The sequence below is a fragment of the Nycticebus coucang genome, chromosome 9, assembly GCF_027406575.1.
Source record: "Nycticebus coucang isolate mNycCou1 chromosome 9, mNycCou1.pri, whole genome shotgun sequence".
Lineage (NCBI taxonomy): Eukaryota > Metazoa > Chordata > Mammalia > Primates > Lorisidae > Nycticebus > Nycticebus coucang.
In genome coordinates this window covers 41,862,928-41,886,455 of record NC_069788.1, presented here as the reverse complement: position 1 = coordinate 41,886,455, position 23,528 = coordinate 41,862,928, and the positions used below count along the sequence as shown (strand labels likewise).

The 23,528-nt window shown below is 49.6% G+C and overlaps 1 protein-coding gene across 4 annotated transcripts in view; it reads right to left on the bottom strand.

Moving 5' to 3' along the window:
• MDGA1 (MAM domain containing glycosylphosphatidylinositol anchor 1) overlaps nt 1-23,528 on the bottom strand; it is a 54,076-nt gene that overhangs the window by 25,939 nt on the left and 4,609 nt on the right. For all 4 annotated transcript variants that reach the window (XM_053603375.1, XM_053603373.1, XM_053603374.1 and 1 more), the window contains exon 2: nt 635-774. In XM_053603375.1, the coding sequence (XP_053459350.1) occupies nt 635-774 (140 nt within the window). The remainder of the gene's footprint in view (nt 1-634; nt 775-23,528) is intronic.

Genomic DNA, 23,528 nt, shown 5'->3' with positions numbered 1-23,528 from the left:
GTTTACCCAACCTCCCTGAGCCTCAGTTTTCTCAGCTGCAAAATGGAGGCACTGCCTCCCTCCCAGCACAGCTGTGAGGCTCTGAAGAGAAAACATAGAGAGATGTGAGTCATTATGAAAGTTTTGAGATACATAAACTCAAGAAACGTAAAATTTGTGCAGAGAGAAACAAATGAACCCCTCCCACCAACACCGATAAGCCAAGCAAGGTAAAGCTTGCATATGTGAATCAGAAAAGACACTGTTGACTGTGTTTCTTGGACATGAAATAATGGACCATAACTCTATTTCAAAACTTTCATAGTGACCCATGTAGTACCTACATGATGCCTGGCATACGCCCTCAGATACTAAGTGAAGGGGCATCTAAAGATGTGTCCGTTCCACATATCCGTGGAACAGGGTGAAATTGAACAACTGGAATTCATTTTCTCCCCCCTCAGCTGTCAGCACTTTCAGGTGAATAAGCCCACAGCCTCCAGCCCTTCCCCGCAGAGTTAATTTTCCAGCTATTTCCCCAGCCTCAGTCTCCTGTCTTCTGCTTGCTTGCTACTCATTTCCTGCTGCCTCTTTTCAAGCATTGATCCCAGGGTGAGGGCAGAAGGGGCCCATGCAAAGCCAGCTGGGGGCTTACCTGGGGTCGAGGGTGCCCAGTGACAAGGCACTGCAACATGAGGGTGTCCCCTTCCCGAATGGTGTAGACACGCTCGCTGATGTTGTCCTCTTTAACCACACACGCCTGGCCTGCGTGTGCAATCTGGGCCTGGGCTGGAGCTGATGGGAGAGGATTGAGGCGGTTTAAAGAAAAGGCCCCAGGCCAGATGGGGTCTGAGGCTCCCTCCTGAATGTATCAGGGGAGGAGCCAGCTCAGACCTCTTCGGAGGCCTGACTCCACTGAGCCCAGGAAAGAATCCTCCCAGGGCCCCCAGGCCAGAACCAGGGGCTCCAGAAAAGGATAATTCTCTCCTACCCCTTGAAAGAGATCTGTGCTTTTCAACGAGCTGATGTGTGTACCGGGGCTTTGTAAACTTGTAAATTGTACACATTGGACATCACTCAATTAGCATTGTTGTCTCAGCAGCCCCAGCAGTGGCTTTTCCACCCAGCTCCCAAATATGGCAGGAGCATTGGTGCCCAGCTGCTGCTGCCTGACAGCGCTCATCTTCCTTGAGGAACTGCCCTTAGGCGATAGGCGCTGCCTTGGTCATAAGTGAAGTGCCTAGGCAGTTACCCTTTCCCAGCATGCACGCGCGCGCGCGCGCGCTCAAGGTGGGGTGCTGTGACTCTGTTCCTGCTCCAGCGCTCCCCCTAGGGACAGGCTGAGGCTACACTTCCTGAACCACATCTTTGCTTGACTGCCTCCCTTTTGCCCTCAGTTTCTCTTGAGAGCATTTTCTCAGCAAATCTGTCACCTAAACCATAACTCTCCACTCCCAGCCATCTCAGGCTTTGGTTTTAGAGATACTGGCCTAAGATACACACATTCTAGCTCCACAGGCTGCACTTTCCTCTCCCCAAAGGCCTGTTCATTTTTTCTTATTGCTGCCTAAGCCTGTGCCAGCTTCTCCAAGAGACAGAAGTTCTTGCAGAAGTTGAGGTCTGGAAGCTCTCAGAAGACTGTGGCTCCTCCCTGACCTCTCTCACAGTGCCCAGAGCTGTACTCCTGCCAGGGGGAGGGGACCAAAGCTAGGATGTGACTGGATAGGGCCAGCAGGAAAGTGACTGAACTTGCTAAGGTCACAACCCCTTCCTCAGTGTCTATCCCCACTGTCCTACAGGCACACCAGCCCCACAACACCAATGCTTGGGCTCTAGGAAGAGGAAAAGGTCCCCAGCTTCACACTTGTCTGCTCCCAGATGACAATGAAAGTGAGAAAAGTAATCCAGAGCATAGGGGACACAAAGGAAGGGGGTGTGAGTGCCCCCCTGCCCCACAAGGTTGCAGAGGTAAGATAAAGCCAAGACATAAAATGTATAACTTGCTCCAGGAAGCATCCCATGCCAGGCTGGCACCCTCCTTTTTCTCATATCTAGCATGTGCATCCCTCCCCCAGTATAACAACAGTGTCAGACCTGTTGTCTGTCAAGTTCAGGATTCCTGTCTTTCTGCCTACCAGATCATGAGCTTCATTTTGGTATCCCTAGCACAAGGCCTTAAATGTAGCAGGAGCTCAGTGAATGTTGAATGAATGAACTTACAAAGATATCCCATGGAGAAGTTGCAAAGCACCATTGGAGAAATGTATCAATAGAAGGCCCTAGGATATCTGAGAAGAAAGACTTCACCATCTTCTAGAGGAAGAACCACAGAAGGCTTCATGGAAGAGGCAGCTTTTGAACTAGGCCTGAAAGGACAAGGAAACTCTATGCCACTTGACAGAGGATAGTCCCAGATTCTGTATTACAAAGGGTAAACCACTAGTGATCTTTGAACCTTAATTTTCCCAACTGTAAAAGAAAGAGATGAGAAGAACCCTAAGAATTCACAATGGTGGATGTGATGATAACACAGGATAAAAGAAAAATGCTTAGAATTGTCACGTGTTCTACAGATGCTGCAAATAGGGTCTCCTGCCAACATTGATAGGACAGATATGAACTAATCACAGAGTCAGAGTCCACAGAAGGAGCCTGGCAGTAGGTCAAGAAACATGTGGGGCAGTGATTGGGAGTGAGACAGCTATGTTTAACCATGAGAGTCTCTGCAAACAGCAGCAGGTTCTGCAAACAGTGGCAGCTGCCACCAACCCAGAGTCTGAGTGGCTAGGTAACCATCCTGCCTGCCTGCCTGGCTGCCATAGAAGATAAACCTGGGATGGTTGTCAGGAAACAAGCTGTGTGACATTGGGCAAATCTTTTCCCCTCTCTGGGCCTCAGCTTCCTCCACATGTAGGAGGAAAGTGGATTAGATGACCTCTGAAATCTTTTTCAACTCACACTTTCTATCAGTTTTATAATCAGCACATAGTCACTATACAAGATGCACCCTACAATCTGGGAACTGGGCCTGAAACTGTCACTCCTTGCAATAAAAATGCAGGAACATCAGTATACATGGAAGAGATAGCCATCTTTGGCCAAGGTCCCCAGGAAATCTCATCAAGAAACAACATACCAAGAGATGATGAGCGTGCTGGTTACTGATAAGACCAAGTGGCCTGGGATGCCTCTCAACAAGGAAGACATCAATTTAACAGGCTCCAATGGAAGATAAGCTGTAATCTTGGACACTGTGGCTTGCTTGTAGCAAGGCAGTGTTGTAATGACAGAGGCTTTGGTGACTGATAAGGAATATTGAAAAAGAGCTGGAGAGCTGGACTTTTCAGGGCACAGTCAGCACAGGCCAGAGAGGATGGGGCTTAGCCAGCAGACACAGGGCCTCTGGTCACCTGACAGGTGTGTTTCCCCCCGGAGATGGAGCTGTGAGTAGTATTGTGGGCAACATTGTTAAGATGATCCAACTACGATGGCATTAACTGTTAAGACTATAATAAGCTCTAAAATAGGAGAGCCACTTGGGAAGAAACTTTGTAGTTCCTTGTAAAGGTAAACGAGTGTATGCCCATGATGCAGCAATTCCACTCCTGTGTATGAACCCAATAGGAATGGGTACTTATGGCACCTGGACGATAAGTATGAGAATATTCATAGCCACTTTATTCATAATAGTAAAAAACAGGAAACAACCCATATGTCCATCAAGAGTAGGAGGAGTAGGCTCAGCACCTGTAGGTCAGTAGTTATGGTGCCAGCCACATACACCGAAGCTAGCAGGTTAGAACCTGGCCTGGGCCAGCTAAACAACAATGACAACTGCAACAACAACAACAAAATAATAGCCAGGCATTGTGGCGGGCGCCTGTAGCCCCAGCTACTCGGGAGGCTGAGGCAAGAGAATCACTTAAGTCCAAGCATTTGAGGTTGTTGTGAGCTGTGACACCATGGTCCCCAGGCATCACAACTCACTCTACCGAGGGCGACAAAGTGAGACTCTGTCTCAAAAAAAAAAAAAAAAAAGGTAGGAGAAGTACCCTGGGGCTACCCAAAAGTGAAAAGAGAGAATTGAGTACAGACAGGACACTGTTGAAGCTCTCAGGCACAGTTTGAGTGAAAGAACCCAGACACCAAAGACTCTATAGTATATGATTTCATTTACTCAAGATTCAAAACTGGAACAACTAATCTTAGGGTAACAGAGGCCTACCAGAGATTGCCCTTGGGTGGGTGGGGAATTATTTTCTGGGAAAGACACAAGAAAACTTTCTGGGGAGAAGGTAGAGTCCCCTATGTTGGGGTGGAAATGTTGCATGTCTTGATCTGAGTGGTGGTTACATGGGTGGATGGATACATCCATGTATTTACTTAGGATTTTGCCCTAAGTTACACCTGAATTTTTAAAAAAAATTTACTTCCCTTTGATGGTATTAACCATTGAGATTATCCAGGATAACCCACTAACCATCACAATTACCCAAATCTTTCTATTCCGACTCCTACTTGATGAGCCACTTCCCATCACTGATTTGGTTCCACGTGTGTAGTTTTCCTTCCAGAACAAGTGCTCCCTAATAGCAAACTATCTAGTCTTCTTTAGCCTCGGCATTTCCATTTGCTCACCACCACCACCCCATCCACTGAATTTCATCAGCAGGCGTCAGCCTCCCCTTGGCTCTGCTCACTCCTGGAATGGCTGGAACCCTGTTTCTGACCCTGAACCCCAAAGGGGCCCATCACACTGAACCCCAGCCTCCAGCACTGCACACTCCAAGAAGCTATTGCCAGCAGTAGCATCTCCTGATTCAAAAGGAAAGAGGCACAGCCTGTGTCAAGATGCACTATGACATAATCCCCTCATTCAGTCTGTCAACAAATGCTTCTCGGCCAGGCGCTGTGCTGGGCGCTGGAGATAGCATCGTGAAAAGTAGGGAGTGGCTCTCAAAGAGCATTGCTAGGGAGACGGATAGCAAAGAAAGGATGGTTTTGGAGTGTGATAAATGCTATGATGACTCTAAAACAAGGGGATGTGATAAGGAACAATGGGGAGCAGAGAGGTCTGCTTTAGAGAGATGGAATCAGCAGGGCTGTGAAGTTGGATGACCTGGGACTAACTCCTGGCTCTGCTACCCACAAGCTGGATGACACCAGGCAAGTTACTTGACCTCTCTGAGCCTCAGCCTCTTTGATTATAAAATAAGAACAATGATGCCGTCTTCCAGACCTGGTGTGAGCATTTAATGTAATATATGTAAAACAGCTGGCCAAATAGTATGTTCTCTCTCCATAAATGATAGTTTCCAAATGGTTAACTAGGAGCCTGAGACAACAGACAACCTGCTGTGGCCCTCCTACATCCCCGTGGAGGGGCTTAAAGCAGACATTGGACTGGTAGGGATGTTTCATGAATGTGCTCAAAATTCACGCTGAGGGCTGTGATGAGCTTCAGAGGAGCTGGAAAAATAGAGGCAAGGGAGCCCTTCCCCAAGCATCCCTCTTATGATACTAGCACGCTTAGCTGTGTGGCTTGCAGCAAGTTCCTTAGCTTTAGTTTTCTCATTTGTAAAATGGGGTAGTTGTGAAGAATAAATAAGGAAACTCACATAAAGTATTTTAAACAGGGCCTGGTAGGCAGTAAGCAATATAAAAATGTCAGCCAACATTATTCTGTAAATGACTCTGCACTCCTCTCAAGAACCTACCTACATTGGAACCCACAAGCCCTTTGTGTGAAAGGACCCTGCCTCCTGTCACAGATGACAAGGGTTGGTACATTCCTGGAATCCAATGTATATTTCAAGCTCCTCATCTCAGTTCCTGAGGCCAAAAGGGCATGTCGCATTTACTCCCCTTGACAGAGAAGGAAACTGAGGCCCAGAGAAGAAAATGCCTTGTCTAAGTCATTCACTGAGATGGCAGCAGAGCAAGACTCCAACCCAGGCCTTCCAACCGCTAGGTTAGAATACGATTCGCTGTCTCAGTCCTCCACAGACCACCTCCAACACCACTTGTACCCGAAGGAAGCTTGTTAAAATGCAGATTCCCAGACCCGTGCAGCACCATCACGTCTGACTCCTGAGGGGTGGGGGCCTCACAGTCTGTATCTGGAGCAAGCTCCCTGGGAATTTCAGAGACACGGTTGGTTTTGATAATCTCTGCTTCACGTCACATTGATGGATAGAAAATTGAACAGGATTTCAGAACTAAGTATACCTGTGGTCTGTAAGACTTTTCCTGTTTCACTCTCCTGAGCTCTTCAAAACCCTATGAAAAAGGAAGAGTGTCTCCCAACCTGTGTGCCATAAAGTGTTTACTAACAGTCCATTACAGGAGTTTTCACTGCCAAGTAAGGATGCTGTGTATTTTCTCTCCCTCTCAGAGAGACTCAGCACACAGAATAGTATTAAAACCTCTGAAAAGTCCTGCTGTAAACACATCTGTGTAACTTTGTTGAACCTGTGTAATATGGCCCCTGTCTGTCCCATTGGTTGAGAACAGCCAAGTGGCATGAGCTGTCACCCTTGGGGCAACATCATAATGAGAACAGCCAAGGCATAATGCTCTTGGCCTACCAGCTCACTTCTTTCCTCTCCCAAAAGTGTACACCCCAAATTTTGTAGAAGGAGGCTGCCAGTACCCATCAGGCCCAGGGAGGCAACCACGAACCCTCAGGGAACTTCCGTTAAGGCAAATTCTGGCCTGCCTAGTAAGGTTCCAAAGAGAATTCTCACTAGAACTTGAAAAAGGAATCTCATCAGACACTCACATTCTCCACAGGAAAATCTCTTCCCAGCTACTAGCCAGGTGCAAGGTGGCATCAGTGCACATGGACACAACACTGGGGTACAGGGCCAGACGAGACAGGCAGACAACAAAATGCATGGAAAACCCCGAGGACAGCCCCTTCAGCTTTCCTCCCCAGCCTGCACTTAAAAAGGCCAATCATGGCTTGGCCAAGCTGATGCTGTTGCCTCTTCCTGCTTCTGATTTTTTCCAGGGAAGTGAGTGTACATGCCTTGGAGAATTCCCCACCTGAAGCTGGCTCTATCTGCCCACAGATGACAGAACAGGTGCCATCACCCCAACCCTCCCAGAAGCATCACCGAGTGTTCTGAACTGGGTGATACAGAACTGGGATCTGTGTTCTGGTCCTGGCTTCCATCAGACAGGCATTCAACAAGTCCTTATCAGTGTGAGGTGCTAACCTAGGTGCCGGGAGTGCAGGGAGCTATGGCACTCGAGCCAGCACTGGGGAAGCGTATGGTCTTTTGGCTGGACAAGAATGACACCTATAAAGGCCTGCTGAGAGGCGGAGAGGGAGCTGGGAGGGGTGTCGGGAACTAGAGGCTTGGGTCGTGTCTCAGGTGTCTCACCACCCCACCTATGTAATAACTATTACCATAATAGCTGCCCTGTATCAAGCATTTACTCTGTGCCAGCATTGAGTGCTTTTTATGTAATCTTATTTATTGCTTGTAACAAGCCCATTATTGCTCACACTTTTCAGATGAGGAAGCTGAGGCTCAGCAAGTGTAAGTCAGTTGCCCAAAGATACCCTACTGGTCTGGCCTCTGTCTGACTCCCCGGCTTCCGTGCTTACCTCCATGCATCTCCACTGCCCACGTGCCCAGCACAGTGCAGAGGACACGGGGCTCACAGCTCAGGATATAGTCTACGAGTCTCTTGTTGGGCCAATCCTGTGCAGCGTCGTTAGGAACCAGCCCTCCCTCACTGTGACACCTCTCGCCCTCCCAGTTCCTAGTATGCGTGTGTTTATTGATCCTTTTATGCACGTAATGCAAATGGATACTTAATAATTTAGTAGAGTTAACAGTGCTGAAATATTAACAGGCTTTTCTCTTTTAATTAGCTGCTCAGAGAATGGTGGCCAGGGGCCTGGGAGGAGGCTTGCCTGGGCAGGTACCTGGCCTGCTCTGCCGAAACCTCCTTCTGCCAGGGAAGATGCTCTGAGCCTCTGTGGACTATGGGCCATCGAGTGTGGACCTCACAGGGAGTCACTCTGCCCTCCTGTGCTCTCTGCAGCAGGGGTTCCTCTGCCCTGACCACATCCCCGGCTGTGTGCAGAGTGGGCTGAGTCCTGTCTTCTGTTCACCATTGGCTGAGGGTAGACCAGGTGACTTCTCAAGAGTATGCCATTTCTAGGGGAGACTCCAGTTCTGTGCTCAGAAAACCAGTTTGAAAGAGCCCCACCCACACCACATCACCTCCTCTGGCCTCGCTCTAATGCAGAACACCTTGAGGGAAGACATCAGCTGACTTTGGTCCATCCACCTTTGGTCTTTCTCTTGCAGGCCATTAGAACTATGTCCAAGTTCATTCCCTCTCTCTTCCCTCTTGCTCTCTGTCCTCTGGGTCCTTCAAAGGACATGTGCAATCACCTTTTAATTTGCCATCGATTCATTGATTTGCTCTGTAACATTTTCTGAGCACCTGTTACATGAAATCTCCTGGCATCAGTGCTCGGGTGCAGAGCCATATGAGGCATAGCCCTCCTCAGCGAAAAGCCTCTGCCCTCTCCCTGCCACAAACCATATTAAAGTCTGCTCCCCACTACAAGGCCTTTTTTGCTAATCAAAACCAAACTCATATTCAACCGACATTCCCTTTGGCTGCAAAAATCTCTCGGGAGTACATGTGTCTCTGACCTCTGGGTACAAGGGCACTGTCACTGAATGTGGTAAGAAGCTATCACCAAAAACATGCATGCATAGTACCACCGTGCCACCACGACCAAGCACAAGAACAAGCTCTGCTTTCACAGCCAGACGCAAGACCTGTTACTGTTTACAGAGCCTGAAGCTCCTGGAAGAGGTTGGCACTCTTGACAAACCCTCCTCTGCTGAAAGTGGGAGCCGGTCCATGTTTTCCCCCATCTCTGGGAATGTCAGTACTACTATACCCCCATTCTGCCATATCAGAAGGGTCATAGACGTCTAGAGGATTAGGTGGTGCTCATAGAATCTTCCATTGTATATCAATGGAAGTCTAATCTGCACACTCACTTAAGGAACTCGGATGTCTGGACAGGCCACTGGGAAAGTGCTTTAAATAAGGACTCTCAGGTCCCCTGAGAAAAACCATAAAGGAACATTTTCTCTCCCAGGACACCAGGATCAAACCTCTCCATGATGAGGGGATATAGCGGAGCTCTACCCAGTGTAGGCAGGACACTCATGGAAGAGAGAACAGAAAGGCCCATGCCTCCAGCTGGGCACTGCTTGATTGGAAGCTATTAATGCAAGACTGAAGGGGCTGCCCAAATGGTGTAGTGTGAGGGGCAGGGGCAGGGGCTCAACCTCTTACTCAATGACCATGTGATCTTGAGTAAGTTAACCTTTGTAAGCCTCGGTTTCTTCATCTGCAAGATGGGGGTACTACTACATCTCAGGGTCTAATGGAAATAACTTCCGAGTTGTTGTGAGGATTAGACAAAACAATGCACGCTGGAAACATGGCACAATGACTAGTACCTCGAAATGACATTTAAGAGAGTGCCGTGTAAACTGTAAAGTTCTGCACAGATCAAGTCTTATTATTAGGTACTGAGAGACCCAAATATGGCTTAGGAAGTAAAAACTGGAAGTTAAAAAGCAGGTTATAATGCACCTATTAAACCAGTAAAAATAAATTAAAATGGTGAAATCCACGGTGGCTGGGCTGTGCTCAACACCAGCTCAAACTTTCTGTCCTGCAACTGGCAGTGTGAAATGAGAACCATAAAACTGTTCCTATCCTATGACCTATTAGGTAATCTCACTTTGGGGAATAGGCCCCAAGGAAATAATTTAAAAGGAAAAAGTAATTCACATAAGGATATTCACCGGCAGAGCTATTTAAAAGAAAAGGAAATTGGCTCCTACCCAAACGCCCAGCAGCAGAAAAATGGTGACCCAAACTCCAGCACATCAATGCAGGGGTTGCCCTGCGGCCATTAAAGTGACAGGTCTGAGGGCTCAGTCAATAGCAGGAGACGTGTGTAGGAGATAAAGTCAGGTGGAAAGCAGAACCGACCACTGTTTACTGCTATGTAAAAATACGTTGACAGGTATGGGCAGGGAATTTAGAATGAATGGCTAATGTTTCATAGTCATTGGGTTTCTTTTTTTTCTATGAAGTTGTTTAAGTGGATAATAATAACAATAACAACCTTAAAAGCAAAATCAATCTTGCGGCCTGAGAGCAGATGGGGCCCCAGTCCCCAGGATGGAAGGGAGAGGAAAGAAGGCCTGCGTTTCTTTGGGGGCCTCCTACTGCCAGGCAGCACTCCAGTCCCCCCACCCGGGTCCCTGGGGTTCCTGGGTAGAGATCCAGCTCCTGGAAAGCACTCCAGCCAGCTGCAGGGTAGGAACAGAGGTGCTGTAACCTGGCTGCTAGAAACCTCTTAAAGCCACCTCTGCATATGGAGTTACAAGGTTCCTCCAGGCCAGGCCTTGGCCCTGGGCCAAGAGGAGGAAGCAGGAGGATTAGGTCTAAGGTTTACAAACCAGAGAGCAGAAATGTAAGGGCCTGATTAGCTTTTTGTCCCCTCTCTACCTATTGACCTCTAGAAGCCAACCTTGATTGCCCGCTATTACCCCCTAGGGCTGAGAGCCACTGCTCACCCCCTACTCATATATTAGTGGGAGCACACTATCGCCTGTTAACCAAGCATTAGCCAGAAATCTGGGAGCCAACCATGAATTTTCTCCTCCACCCACACCTCACACCTAATCCACCAGTGAGCCCTGTCAGATTTACCTTCAGAGCCCATCCTAAATCCACCCCTTGCGATGCCACCCTAGTCTTAGCCACCACCACCATGTCCTGCCTGGACTGTTACATCAGCCTACTGCTAGGTCTTCCCTCCTTCTCCCCTTGCCTGGCATAGCCTGTTCCCCATAGCAGGCAGAGGGATCCTCTTAACAACACCAAGCCAGATCCCATCTCCCCTCTGCTCAACCTGCCTTGGTGACCATGTCACTTGAAATCAAAGCAAGTGCTTTTGCAGCAGCCTGCCATGCCTTCCACCATCTGCTCCCACCCCATCATCACCTCCTACTGCTCTCCTCCCCACTCCAGCCACACTGCCTTCTCTGTGGTTCTTTAAGCAGGCCTGGCCTATTCCCACCTTCAGGCCTTTGCACTTGGAGTTCTCCCAGCTGGACCGCCCTCCCCAGAGCTTGCTCTATCACTCCCTTTAGCTCTTCTGAGAGGCCTTCCCCGACCGCCCCCAGTATGATAGCACACCCAACCCACCTCCATCATTCTCAATCCCTTTCTCTGCTGTGTGATCTCTGTAAAACTCGTTGACACCTGACATATTAAATAGTCACTTGTTTATTCTCTTTCTGTATCCTTTTCAAAAGGCGAACACCCCTGGGAGGGAACACACATTAAATCCCTGAAAGGGTGAACAATTTTTTTTTCTCGTGAGTCAATTCAGGAAATATAAAGTTTAGAAACATGTTTTCTTTAGCATCAGGTATATTTATAAATCAGGAAATATAATACCTGCCCTCCTGCTAAAGTACTCTCTTGTTGTTTTATTTTGTTTTGTTTTGTTTTTTCTCCATCGATGAAGGTTTTCCTCTCCTTTTTTGGCTAAAATCTGAGAAACTACATAAGTGGCATATACCATAGGATCGGATTATAATGCTGAGCCTCTGCACAACTTGTAAGTGACTTGAAATCTAGTAGGGTGAGGGGGAAAAATGAAGGACTTGAGGATGGGGAAACCCAACTGGACCAGCATTCACAGTCACAGTCAGGGACAGAAAAGTTATTGCCATTAGGAGGCCCCTGTGGGCTGAGGGGGCCTGCCTCTTGGGAGGAAAATGAGGTCTGGAATGGCCAGTGGGGTGGGTGGTAATAAAGAACTGGATGCAAGTCATACCTGGCTGCCAGTCTTGTAAATCTTCTAAAAGGGAAGATTCTTGCTATAAACTTCCCCAAAGGAAAATGGGAAAAGGGCAGGAATTCTTCCACCCTTCCTCCTGGGCCAGATCTATGTTATTCCCTCCTTTTCCCACTATTGTGCCACATGTTTGTACACAAAGCTCTCCCACCACACCCCGCTTCCCTGTGGCAGCCTCTGTGACTCAGCAGGTGACAGCAACAGCTTCCTGATTCCGGCCCCAGTACTGGAATCACTCACTTAGCAACTTAGCAAGGCCTACGAACAGCTTTGGTCACTGACTCCCCACCTGCAGGTACAGGGCCAAGACTGGCTTTCCACATATCCCTCATTTCCCCTTCACCACAACCCTCAAAGGGGGGGTCCCATTATTATTCCTGTCTGGCATATGGGGAAACTGAGGCACAGTACAAAACCTGCCCAAGAGCACATGGCTAGTGAGCGGCTGAGGTAAAACCCGAACCCAGATCTGCTTCAGAAACCTCTGCTTCTATCCTTCAGCCACACTCTGCCTCCCCACACTCCCACCTGAGCGAGACATGATTATTCATCAACTTTGATATATTTAGTTACTTGATTCTGAAATTAGACCGAAGGGTGTCATGGAGCCTGGCAAGTCATGTGCGACAGCTGACCTCAGAGCTGCTAGTCACTGACATCTCAGTGTGAAGAACTTCTCCAGTTACTCCCCTCCCTGGGGCACGGATGCAGGAGGGAGGGAAGCAGTGGGGCCAGGTGGGGGCTGTGCTGGACCACTTGGCTGACCCTTCACAGAATCCTCCTCTCTGGTTGCCATATACCACCTCTGCAGAGACCTGGGCCCTGGCAGGGAGGGGAGGGCAAGTTGGGGCCAAAGGAAGCCATCCAGAAGAAAGGAAGCTATCCTGTTCCTGGGGACCCTCTGGAAAAGGAGGCTGCAGAGGCATCAGTCCTGAGACCCTCAGTTACCAGGGCCACCCTCAGGAGAAGCAACTCTCGGGAGGAAGTAAGGACTGAGCAGAGGTGGTGAGGTAGGTGACAAGTATGCAGAAAGGTGGGAGGAGCACCAGTGAGGAAACTGAGGCACATGAGGAAGGCTGGCCACTGGAAAGAATGGACACTTGGCAGCCCCAGCCCAGTGCCCAGCAAACAGTAGGCACTTAATAAAGGTCAACCAGAGCTGTCATTATTGTAGGTGCTCAAAAGAGGCTCCCTGGTATCATAACCGGGGAGTCTTGGTTGCTCAGATCAGGAAGGAAGCATGAACAGTGGTCCGGGAACTGCGCAAGGAGCTCTCCACCGTGCAAGGGGCTTCTCAAAGGTGCCAGTTCCCCTCCAAGCCTCAGCAGGTCTGCTGCTGCTCGGCTAGCCAGGGAGGGCTTCAGGAGAATAGGCCCCCTGCCACTCGGCCCAGCTGGGGCCACTGTCTCGATGTGCCTGGCCCAGCCCCCAACCTGGCATAGGCGCAGTGGGTGAGCGCACGCCTGGCACAGGCCCCAGTGCCTGGGAGAGAGGCTCCGAGCGGGCAGCTTTGTGTTTTGTGAAAATCAAATCCACAACTGAGCTCTCCAGCCAAGCAGGGCCTGCTGGGAAGGCTGGCGGGCCTCCCTTCCCGTCCCCCCACTGGGTCCCATCCTCCCTTCCTCAGCCCCCCCCCCCCCCAGGAACCATGAGGAGCACCAGCTGCCACCCTGGCTGGCATAGGGGGTTAAGGGGGACGGGCCCGGGCCCAGCTCTGGCTGTGCCAGGGTTTGCCCTCCCACCCTGACCCCCTTCCTGCCTGGAATAAATTGGAATACAAATCAGAGGGAAACGCTTTCCTCTGTTTGAACAAATTGCTATGGATTCCTCCCTGTCTCAGGTCAGGCCTCGCGATGGGGGATATTTTCACTTGCCGACTGCTAATAGACTCAGAAGAAGCTGCTGGATCGATAGAGGCGGAGAAAATTAGCCAGGAGCTCCAGGCCAGCCTCGGCCTGCCCTTGTCCCCACTCCAGGTCTCCTGTAAAGAGTGGAGGTCAGCCAAACCCAGGCAGTCATGCTAGTCACTGACATCTCAGGGTGAAGAACTGACCCTGATAGCTGGGGTGCTGCATGCCCGTGCCCACCCTCTGCCTGAGAACTGAGGCAAGGGGGACCAGAGGCTGCCTGGAGGGACAGTGGGATAAAGGTGGACCCAAAGAAGCCCCACGAAGGTCTGCAGGGCCCACACACACATACATGTTCTTCTGTGCAACATTATCACCCATATGCACACCTACAGCACATGTATGCTCACGTGTATTTACATGTGCACCAAAAAATACAAATAAAGTGCATTTCACAGGCAAAGAGAACCAGGGGACATTCTTTAATTCCACTGAGATACCCAGTAAGAGCAGTTACTTCATGCCAATGGTCTACACACAGACACACTGATCTCCAACTGATTTCTAACAGAACGGGGAGAGCAGACAGCGGGGAATGCAGCCCACCCTCATCCCAGTGTGTCTCACAGCCCTGGTCCCTCAGCTCCCCAGGAGAGAGAGAGCCACACAGGGGTACTCTGGTACTACAGGACATCAGGGCATCCCTCAGCAGTGAGCTCCTCCTAGGAGGTGGCTTGATCGGAAGAAAGTCACTTATGTCTCCTGCTGCTGCCCCAACCCTCATCACACACTCACACCCCTCTCAGCACATTAGATTCCAGATCTGTTTAGACATGGGAGAGGAAGCTGTGTTCACTGGTAGGTAAAGCAGTGTCATGAGCTTGGTAAGACCCCTTCGCCTCTGGCTGCTGGTTTCTGTCTCTCAAAACTGTACAAGTAGGACCAGGTAACCTCTAAGCCCATTACCTCCAACTTTCTATGATTCCAAACTGGGCCCCCTCTTTGCTGTGTGGCCTGAAGACTTCTCTTGCCCTCTCTGAGATTCAGGGTTCTCTTCTGACAAATGATTAGATTTACCCCCAAGACCCCCTCCTGGCTCTGTCACTTTATGAGTCTAGATCATCTCTTTGTCTTGCTCTCTGCTTATTCTCAGTACCTAGAACAGAGTCTGGCACATAGGAGGTGTTCAATAAACATTGAATTGATTAATTAATCTCAAGTTCCAGTTGGTAGTGAGGAGACAGAAATATACAATGGTGCTGCTGAGCTGGACTCATAAGGCTCAGGAACATGCAGGGACACAGGCCATTCTTGTCATGGCCCATGGGAGATGGCTTGGTTTCTGAGGGAAACTGGACAGAATGCATTATCGGAGGTCAGCCAAACCCAATAATTCAATTGACATTATTACCCACCTCTAATCCCCAACAATGCTCTCACACAGAATCCTGCCTTCAGACAGAAGGAACAGTCCTCCAGTCTCAGAGACTGTCCCACCTCTCTGTTAGTTTTGAATTCAGCAGGGTGAAGAACAAACGATCGTGCCTCTCATGGCAATGACCAAAGGACTCTACATGTTCCTGGTTGATCCCCAACCCTGTCCTCCATGGGCATGAGGACCCCTTAATCCTCCAGGGAAGGTCTTGGGGAAATTGACACACTAGGGTTCCAGTCACAGGATGCAAGGAAGTCAGTGAGCAGCTCCCAGGTCTGGTGGCCACAGGGCAGAGTTTTCAGCCTGGGATCAGGGCTTCTACATGCAGCTTAGGACAAGAGCCCTAAGAACAAAGACCTCTGCAAAGCAGGCTGGCCTGGCTTAGGTGAAATGTGGTTCAGGCTGTCAGTGCCACACACACCCTATCTTCTCACCACTCCTTCTCTCACCGCCAGGCAGCCCCCAGCTGCCAGGGCCTGGGTGCACCTCTCTGCCTGAGGGCTGTCTCTGCTGCTGCAGCTCTCGCTACCTGTGTGCACAGCCGGTTAGAAGTACCAGGAAATTCCCACTCCCCAGAGCAGCCCTTACCCAGTAACAGATGGGAGTGGGCGTACACATGCCCCAGCTCCCTCACTCCATGCTGGGATAACTATGAAGTGTGTGTTTCACTCAGTGTCCCAGAGTGACCCCATGGGACACTGATAACCGGCTTGGTGAGGCACATCTGACTGGTTCCCTTGGCCTGTCTCACTTCTGCATTCCTCTACCAGAGCTTCCAGGACTTACCTCCCAAATAAACTACAGTACCCAGCTAATTATTTCAGGGTCTGTTTCTGGGGGCACCAAAATTAAGACCCTGAATCCAAGCGAGTTTTAACTGTCCATGGTGTCACTATCAAATCTCTCACATAGCCACAAGCCAGAGCCCACATTATTGCTTAACAACCCCACACACATATATAACCTAGCATCATCCTCTACCTCCACTCATCACTCCCCTGGAAACCTCCTTACCTGAATACCATGATTCAAGGCCCAACTCATGTGATCAACCAGCCTGAACCATAGGGAGAAGGCTTAGGGCTGCCGGTTATTCCCAGAGTGAACTTCTGGAAGTAGTGGCGGTTCTGCTGGATAAATTGCTAATAACTCTAAAGTGGAACTGGCAGGCATTGTGACAAGACCTGGTGGAGACTGGCAGCAACCTGCAGTTCACACTACCAGGTAGTATCACCTTCCCACTAACAAGGGGGCCTTCCCAATATTTCCATTATGGGCTTCTAACATCTAACCAGACTCCTGAACCCAGAGTGAGCCCTAGATGCAATCAGATCTGGGGTAATAAATGAGGTTGACAGGGTTGGGGAAAGGATTACAGAGCTGTAGGCACAAAATGAACACCATGTAGACATGCCCTGGCCTTTCTAAGACTGGGAGGTGATATAGAAGAATGAAAAAGATCCAGATTGATAGTCCTTTAACATGGTTTTTAACTTCGCCTTGGCACCTAATTGCTGTGTGACCTTCTTGCTGTCTCTGGTCTCAGTCTCTTACTGTAATGAAGCTTAAAACTCAGTTTCTGGGTCACTTAAGGCAGCTGAACTCACTCCTTGACATACCCTTGTACCCCTCCTCAACCTTAATTTGCTTAAGCCTCTGTAGTCAGGTCTTTAATTCTAGCAACTGAATGTAATTCCTGCAACAGGACTTGAGGTTCTCATGCTTCTTACATGGCCGACCTGTCAGCCACACCACAGCTGAGGAACAAAGATTTGCTAAGTAATGTCCTCAGGAACCTCACACTTGGGGCAGCAGATGGACACTCAGTTGGGCTTTAGGCAGGCTCGAGTTCAAATCCTGACTCTACCACCCGCTAACTGTAGAGCCTTGGGCAAATCACTCATTCGGAACCTTGGCTTCTCCATCTGGAAAATGAGGGCATTAGAAAAGACTGCTTTCTGGCTGGACGCAGAGGCTTATGACTGTAATCCTAGTACTCTGAGAGGCCGAGGCAGGTTGAATGCTTGAGGTTAGGAGTTTGAGACCAGCCTGAGCAAGAGTGAGACCCTGTATCTACTTAATAGAGAAAAAACAAAACAAAACTAGTTGGGCATTGTGGCAGGCACCTGTAGTCCCAACTACTCAGGAAACTGAAGCAAGAGGCTCTCTTGAGCCCTAGAGACTGAGGTTGCTGTGATCTATGATGTTACAGCACTCTACTTGGGGCCAGCAGAGTGAGACTCTGTCTAAAAAAAAAAAAAAAAGACTGCTTTCTCCCACTCAGCTGTGAGCAACTTAGGAACACGTGCCATTCGCCCCTGTAGCCAGTACCCAACACCCTTTCAGACAGTGCTACTATGCACTCCAGCTCTGAAATTTTCACTTTATTCCTAGTCAAAGAAGAGAACAAACAAAAGGGCCACATTTCAAAAAGGTAACAGAAGCTGGGCACAGTGGCTCACACCTGTAATTCCAGCACTCTGAAGAGGTGGAAAGATCACTTGAGATCAGGAGTTCAAGATCCACCTGGGCAACACAGCAAGACCCTGTCTCTATAAAAATAAAAATAAAAAAATTAGCTGGGCATGGTGGCATGCACCTATAGTCCCAGCTACTCAGAAGGCAGAGGATGATCACTTAAACCCAGGAGTTGGAGGTTGCAGTGAGCTATGATCAGGCCACTGCACTCTAGCCTCAGTGACAGAGCAAAACCCTATCTCTAAAATTAAAATTTTTAAAAAAATGAAAACTATTTCTGCGCCTGTCTCTTTCCATCTCTCTAGGTTCAGGAGTGGAAATCCCTTGGTTAGAAGCCAGGAAAAGGGCCAGTCTCCCAGGCTCCTGGTCTGGACCTTCTGGTTAGCACCATTAAAGTAGAAAGTATCCTGGCTCAGAGTTTAAAAAATAATAAGTAGGATTTTATTTTAAGCCCCCAGGGTCCAGATGAGCTTGGTTGAAACTAAGCTTGAGCAGTGACCTGGAAAACCTGGAGAAGCCCAAGGGAAGACATCTGTTCTGCCTGACTCATTCGGATGCACTGTCTACACCAGCTGTGCCTGTGCATCAGCTGAAGAGCTCTTACGACCACAGATGCCTTGATGCCACCTGCAGAGTTTCTGATTCAGGAGGTCCTGGGTGGAGGCAGGCATCTGTTGTTGAAAAAACTCTCCAGGTGGTTCTGACATGTGCTGGGACCGAGAACCACTTCTCTACACAGCTTCCAACCCTCCAGATAATCAAAGTATCTCGGCTGAGTTGCTGGAACTGGAAAGGAACCAAGAGAAGCTTGGGGTAGAACCTTAGAAGCCAGCCAAGCAGCGCCCTCGAACCTGCCCTTGCCACCACCCACACATCAAGGTCACCCACCCCTGAAGCCCCCATCTCTCACAGGCAAGAGGCTGGGCTCGGGTAGTGGGAAATGCCATTCCAGCCCTCCCTGGCCTGCCACATTTCTCAAAAGCGCAGCCGGCACCTCCTGCTTCCACATGCCACCCACACCCGGAGCTCCCTGCCATCTGCCTGCCACCCCCTCTGCTCCTGTGAAACAGAGTTCCCATAATTCACCTTAGAGTTTACAAAGTGCTATCACTCTTGGGCTTCTCTGTCATCCCAAGAGGTGGGTGTGCCTAAACCAGCCTTCCAGACAGGGCAACTGAGGCCCAAAGAGCTGAGGCATACTGTGTCATGACCCACAGAGGCAGCAAGCTGCCCACCTGGCCCTCCAACAGAAGTCTGCCCATATGAGTTCAATCCTCTTCCTTATGCCCTTGTTATAAAAAGCGTGATCCCTTGGGCGGAGCCTGTGGCTCAATGGGTAGGGCCTGGCCCCATATACCTGAGGGTGGCAGGTTCAAACCCAGCCCCGGCCAAACGGCAACAACAACAACAAAAAAATAGGGCGGCGCCTGTGGCTCAGTGAGTAGGGCGCCAGCCCCATATACCGAGGGTGGCGGGTTCAAACCCAGCCCCGGCCAAACTGCAACTAAAAAATAGCCGGGCGTTGTGGCGGGTGCCTGTAGTCCCAGCTGCTCGGGAGGCTGAGGCAAGAGAATCGCGTAAGCCCAAGAGTAAAGAGGTTGCTGTGAGCCGTGTGACGCCATGGCACTCTACCTGAGGGTGGTACAGTGAGACTCTGTCTCTACAAAAAAAAAAAAAAAAAAAATAGCCAGGCGTTGTGGCGGGCGCCTATAGTCCCAGCTACTTGGGAAGCTGAGGCAAGAGAATCGCCTAAGCCCAGGAGCTGGAGGTTGCTGTGAACTATGATGCCACAGCACTCTACCGAGGGCAACGAAGTGAGACTCTGTCTCTAAAAAAAAAAAAAAAAAAGTGTGATCCCTGGGCCAACAGCATCAACATCACCCAGTTTGTTAGAAATGCAGAATCTCAGCTCAGACCCAGACCTACTGATTGAGAACATGCATTTTCACATGATCCCCAGGGGAGTTCCTGGGCACTGGAAAGCCTGAGGAGCCCCATTCTGCACTGCAGCTGCCCAGAGCTCCCTTTCCCCCTCTATTCAGGCAGCCCTGAGCCTCAGTCCTTCTCTCTCTCCACTCTCTTGTCCTTGGCAATTTTATTTCACCTCATTGTTTCAACCGAAATCATTCTGTGACATAAATCCAGATGTGCAAAATCCACCTCTTCAAAGTTGCTCTCTCCTGAGCACCAGTGCTCATGTCCACCTGGCCTGTCCAGACATCTCAGTGCCAGAATCCCATGAAGTTCAAAGGTGCACTCACTCACATTATCATTACAACTATATATTAAGGTCTTGCTAAGTGGCAGGCATGTGCTCAGGGCTTCCTAGGCACTGTCCCATAAGCCCATGTGGCGAAGTATGATTATCTCCATCTGACAAGTAGAGAAGCCATGGCTTAGATAAAGCAGATGGAACTTCTTGGACTCTTAACAGCTGTTGCAGGGCAGAGCTGGGATTCAGACCCAGGTTTCTTACCCAGAGAGTAAGGCTCTTAACTACCTCACTGCCCCAAACCTGTCCGACTTCCTATTGTTTTATTTAACCTGTTATCACCGTGTGCCAAGTCTCCCAACTCTTAAACCTCAGAGCCGTTTTCAACTCTATCCCTTGCCCAAGCTCTTTCCAATCCACTTTTAGTGCCTAATGATGGCACAATCTCATTTCTTGCCTTTTGCAACAGCCTCTAACTGGCTCCCTTCTCTCTCCCTCAACCCACCTGCAAACTATTCTCTACATGGCAGCCTGGGGAATTCTATGTAAAAGGTGTCAGTTCATGTACCATCTCTCCTCAAAACCCTCCCATGGTCCCCTGTCTCAGTCAGAATAAAATCCAAAGTCCTTACACAGCCTTTAAGGCTCCAAACAATCTGGCTGAGCCCACCTCCTAGTTCCCTTCCTTGGCTCACTCTGTTCCAGCCACACTGGACTCCTCTCTGTTGCTCAAACAGCCCAGGCATGCTTCTACTCAGGACCTTCGCACTGGCTGTTCTCCTGCCTGGAACACACTTCTTGCAGATATCCATGAGGCTCCCAATCACTCCCCTGCTCCTCTGGACATCTGCAAGGCCTACTGACCAGTCTCCCTGCACAGCCTCCAACACAGCTGCATGGTTTCCCAGCCTAAAATGTGGCTCACATCAACCCATTGCCCTGATCAACACCCTCCTGACAGCTTCTCCCAAACCCAGGGCTCCAGCCACCTCCTCTCAAGCACAGGCTTTGCAATCAGCACTTGGACTTCATTGCTCTGAGCCTTCAGTTTACTCATCAGTAAAATGGGCTGCTGAACCCCTCACCAAGGGGTTATGGTGAGTATTAAAGATAATTCGTATTCATGATTTCAGCCAGGGGCGTCAGTGTTAGCCGTGTTCATTGTTATTCCTTTCCAGGGGTGCTCAAACTGCGGCCTGTGGGCCACATGAGGCGGTGTGATTGTATTTGTTTCCATTTTATTTTTTTACTTCAAAATAAAATATGTACAGTGTGCTATAGGAATTTGTTCACAGTTTTTTTAAAACATAGTCTGGCCCTCTCACGGTCTGAGGGACAGTGAACTGGCCCCATGTTTAAAAGGTTTGAGGACCCCTGCTTTACTCCCTACCAACTTATGCTCCAACCCACCTGAACCACCTACTAGTAGCTCCCCAACACCCAGGTTCTTTAGCCTCCATGCCTGTACCACCATGTGCCCTCTGCCTGGGATGCCCACCTCAATCCTTACTTCTGTCTCCCAAGGCCAGTTCAAATACTACTTCCTTCACAAGGCCCTGGAAGTAATTTCTTCACCTTCAGATTCTTTTTATCTGCCCTTGCCACATGGTATTTATGGTATTTATCAAGATCTTCTAGGAACCATCATGTGTAGTTCTCCTCCCCTTCCCTCTTACTCATCTCAGAACCCTGCCAATGGTCAAAATTGGGTCTTGCTCAAGGTGGACTCAGCAAATATTTCATGAATGGTGAGTGAAAGGAATATCGCACTGCTTTCCTTACCCCCAAATCAGAAGCTCCACTTAGAGCTGCTCCTTACCAGCTGTGTAACCTTGAGCAGGTCACAGACTCTCAGAACCCCAGTTTCCTTATCTGTGACAACAGCCACATGCTGGCCTCTCAGAATGTCATGGGAGGCAAAAGCTGTAGAAGCGTGAAAATGCATTAAGGCACTGGGCACTAACACACCTAGAAGATACTGTTGTTATAACCAACAATCCTCCCTAAGAGGTTTATTCCTCTCTCCCCAAAAAGATGCCTAAAAGAACCATTGCCAAATGCATGGTAGGTCATCAAGTGAGCTTCCCTTTCTTTCTTTATACTTTTATGTATTCTTTGATTGTTTTGCAAAGAGCACGTTACTCATAGTAGTTACTCATAGTGTTACTCATAGACTTGGGGAAAAATAAGATTTCATTGTTTAAAAAAAAGAAGATTCATTCCTTTGAGCTAAGCAGTGCTAGAACCTTCTACCAGCAGATGTATGCCTGCAAAGCAGGGTCTTCTGAGGATGGAGGAGAAGACGCAGAAGGGAGCAATGCCCTGGGGTTATAAAGAGGCATCTCTGCAAGGGAACAAGCCCCTTGGTACCCACAACACACAGTCTTACAGGTGCTAGAGCCCCCAAGCTTAGCTGAGTCCCACCACAGGTCTCTCTTCTGGCCTAGGGAAGACAGGAAGAGTGGCTTTGGCTGCAGGCAGCTGCCCAGAGACACAGGCGGGCATATGGGAGGTGCAGGGAGGCCTGGAGCTCCAGAAGGCCTTAAGGAGTCCGGTTTGGCTCCAGCCTAAGGATTAGAATAATGACCATACTTCATATAGGGTGAGGCCCATGGGAGCCTAGGAAAGGCTAGAAGCAATGTGGTGGCCAAGCCCTCCCCCTGCTGGCCACATCTGGAGCAGCAGTGCCTGCCACACAGGGCAGGGCCCTCGGGCAGCCCACACAAACCCCCAGCACCTGGGACCTGCCCAGGTGTCCAAAGGCAGGTAGGAAGTGGGGTGGGGCTCTTTCAAGACTGAGAGGTCCAAGGTTCCATCTTCCCAGTCCTCTGTGTTCACTGGGTGGGGCATCTCCTGGCCAACCTCCGTGAACCCAGCCCTCAAGAGATGAAAGTCAGGAGGGCTGGGTAGGGAGGCAGATGGGAGGGGTGTTCTCCACATTCCTGTTTTTGTCTCACTCCTCCCAGGTTCTTCCATGCCTCCTGGGCAGCCAGAGAAGCTGGGGCTGCTACCACTGCCCAGATTTCCACTCCCACCCCCAGGTTATTGATTTCCTGCATCATTCATTTGCTGGGCCTTGGCGGCTGTGATTAGCTCCCTCTATTCTCCCTATGGAGCTCCCCCCACCCGTTCCCCCCAACCTGTCCCTCCATGTTCCAGCAAAGCAGAGCTAATACCAGGCTCTAAATGAGGCTTTGCCACCCCAGCCCCAGCAGCTCACAGCCAAGCCTGGCCAATTACACGTGGACTCCTGGCTATCCCTGCCCACTCCCTCAACAGTGCTTGCTTTCCTGGCTAGTATTATAAACTCCCCTCCAACCAACCTCCTCCCCTCACCTAGAGCTCCCACCCACCCAGGAAGCACAGATTCCCAGACTGCAATGTACAAAGGGACAGCGTGAGGACCCGGAACCTCAGAAGGTACTCTCCAGCCTGACACCAAAGACTTGGGGAGTCCTCAGACTGGCTTGGGGCCAACATCAACTTGGGGAGGGAATGATGTAGGCAAAGCAAAACCGGCTTGCATTTGCAGGCGCAAGGTGCTGTCTTTCCCTCATGCAATTTCTGTTACCAAGAAGGAAGAAGGGACAGAAGTGTGGATCTTCTTAAGGACATTAAGAAAACTCAGGGTCTTCTTAGCCCGAGGGA